Raw genomic sequence first — 2100 nt, 5'->3', positions numbered from 1 at the left:
AGAAGTACAAGCTAGCTCTTCACTGGGATGGAAGATAGAGTTATGCATACCCTTAACCTCTGTATAAAATGAAGTACTCAGTGCTCCACTTGACTACTGCTATGGATTCAAAACCTTCACCTCTGCATAACCTATGAAAGTTTGTGAAGCTACCCACAGTAGTTTTGCTTAAGATACTGACCTAACATGCATGGGACTACACAACAGCTGAGGTTAAAAACCAAAACACATTTGATGCGTAGATGTCTAAACCACTTCACTCCAGACATTAAAGTGTGAACTAATTTTAGGGATTTAATATTCTCAGAAAATTTGTATAAATCAAATAGACCAAAGCTCTACTTAAGTATACCTGTGGGCTGTGTGTTTCACAGTCCATAGCTTGAACAGCAGCAGTGAAGTGTCCACCACTATGTCGATGCTGGTGTGTGGGGTCTGATCGTGCCCTTCCACTGTTGCTTGTTCCAGAAGATCCACCTACAAAATCATAACATGTACAGTGACTAAGACACAAAATTTACAGTAAACTGTAGAACAATGACAGCATGAAGATACTGAAACTGCTTCAAGGTAAAATTACAAGACTTATGATGATCACGCACATTTTTGATCATCTACTTTTCATTTCTTGTTCCAACTGACAAAAATACTTGTTTTTAGGAGTATGACTGATATATTTGGTTTCTAAAAAAAAAATGTATTTTTTTAAAAATCACATTTATCTGGGAACAATTCCTTTCCGATGATTAGGAAATATATATATATATCTTTTTTTTTATATGTTAATGAGCAAAGCTTACCTGAACTTGAAGATGTACTAGAGGTGGTTCCTGAAGACTGTGACTGCTCCATGGCAGGACTTGTAGACACACTGTTACTTGTGTTTGTACCTTCGTCTGCTGTTTTCTTAAAGAAACTATGCTGTAGGGCATAATAAGGTTGAATTCGTGTCTTAGGGTCATAATCAAGCATCCTTAAGATGAGGTCTTTGAACTTCAAGTAGTCAGCTACAGTATGACCCGATTCCCCAGCACGACGTCCACCTGGTCCTCCTGTTTCAACTCCTAGTATATTGTGAAGTTTACGAGTTCCGGGTGGTTTGTATTCCTGTTGGGAAGTTAGAAATTGCTTGAAGTCAAGTTCCATATTAAACCTTGGATGTATACAATTTGAATACTGCCATAGAAGGAAGTAAAATAAAAGTAGGAAATTATTCAACATTATGGAAAGTATTATTTAATCAACCTGTCTTACAACATGGAACAATAATAAACAACAACAAAGCTCCATTGTTAATAAGGCAAAGTAACATCTCACCATTTTGAATTATTTTAATTTTAATATATTTTTTTAAATTAAAGAGTCCATATTCTCATCCTAGGGTAACCTACCCTTTTTCCATCTTTGGTCTTCTTCAAGTTCCAAGTGCCATCTGGCAACTTCTCAAAGAACTTTCTTGCTTTTGGTGCTTGGTCAAGGATGTGGGTAGGTGGTATCCCCAGAACTTCCACTATTTTATTCATTTGATCCACCTGTTTCAAACAAAAAATATTTGTGAAGTATTTGTGAGAAACAGCTAAACAGTGATATGGGAAGCAAATATTAACTACTCAGACAAGTTCTAAATTAATTGTGAGTTTAAGAAAAATTCAATATGCATAAAACAATTCAGTGAATAAGAAGTATGGGGGAGGGTCAGAAACAGAAACTATTAACAGGCAATTCAGTTCTGACAAAAGACACTGCTGTCTTTGACGTTCATTCATTTTAGGATTAATAGACTTCTCTAATTTATGCATCACAATGAAACAGATGAAAGTCATTATGAGAATGAACAGAAAAAAAAACCCTAATCAAATTACTTGTACCGTAATATAGCTACATACCTCATTTGCCCCGCTAAAGAGAGGCTCTCCAGTATGCATCTCAACTAGAATACACCCAAGGGACCACATATCAATTGCAAGATCATAAGGCATTCCCAGTAGCACCTCTGGTGATCGATAAAAACGACTCTGGATATATTGGTATATCTGTAATAAAATAATCTAAAGGTAATACAGCATCCAAAGAGGACTATTATGATTCTGTACTACAAAA

The 2100-nt window shown here is 35.8% G+C and overlaps 1 protein-coding gene across 1 annotated transcript in view; it reads right to left on the bottom strand.

The window, feature by feature from the left end:
• Positions 1-2100, bottom strand: part of DYRK1A (dual-specificity tyrosine-(Y)-phosphorylation regulated kinase 1A) — a 23001-nt gene that overhangs the window by 1541 nt on the left and 19360 nt on the right. Inside the window, exons 7-10 of the mRNA XM_010000438.1 lie at positions 1887-2033; positions 1392-1532; positions 801-1107; positions 353-477 (exon numbers count right to left, since the gene is read on the bottom strand). Of these exons, the coding sequence (XP_009998740.1) occupies positions 353-477; positions 801-1107; positions 1392-1532; positions 1887-2033 (720 nt within the window). The remainder of the gene's footprint in view (positions 1-352; positions 478-800; positions 1108-1391; positions 1533-1886; positions 2034-2100) is intronic.

Source organism: Chaetura pelagica, unplaced genomic scaffold (assembly GCF_000747805.2).
Source record: "Chaetura pelagica isolate M959 unplaced genomic scaffold, ChaPel_1.0 scaffold244, whole genome shotgun sequence".
In the NCBI taxonomy this organism is placed as follows: domain Eukaryota; kingdom Metazoa; phylum Chordata; class Aves; order Apodiformes; family Apodidae; genus Chaetura; species Chaetura pelagica.
Note: the sequence above shows the minus strand (reverse complement) of the source record. Positions and strands in the feature narration are given on the sequence as shown.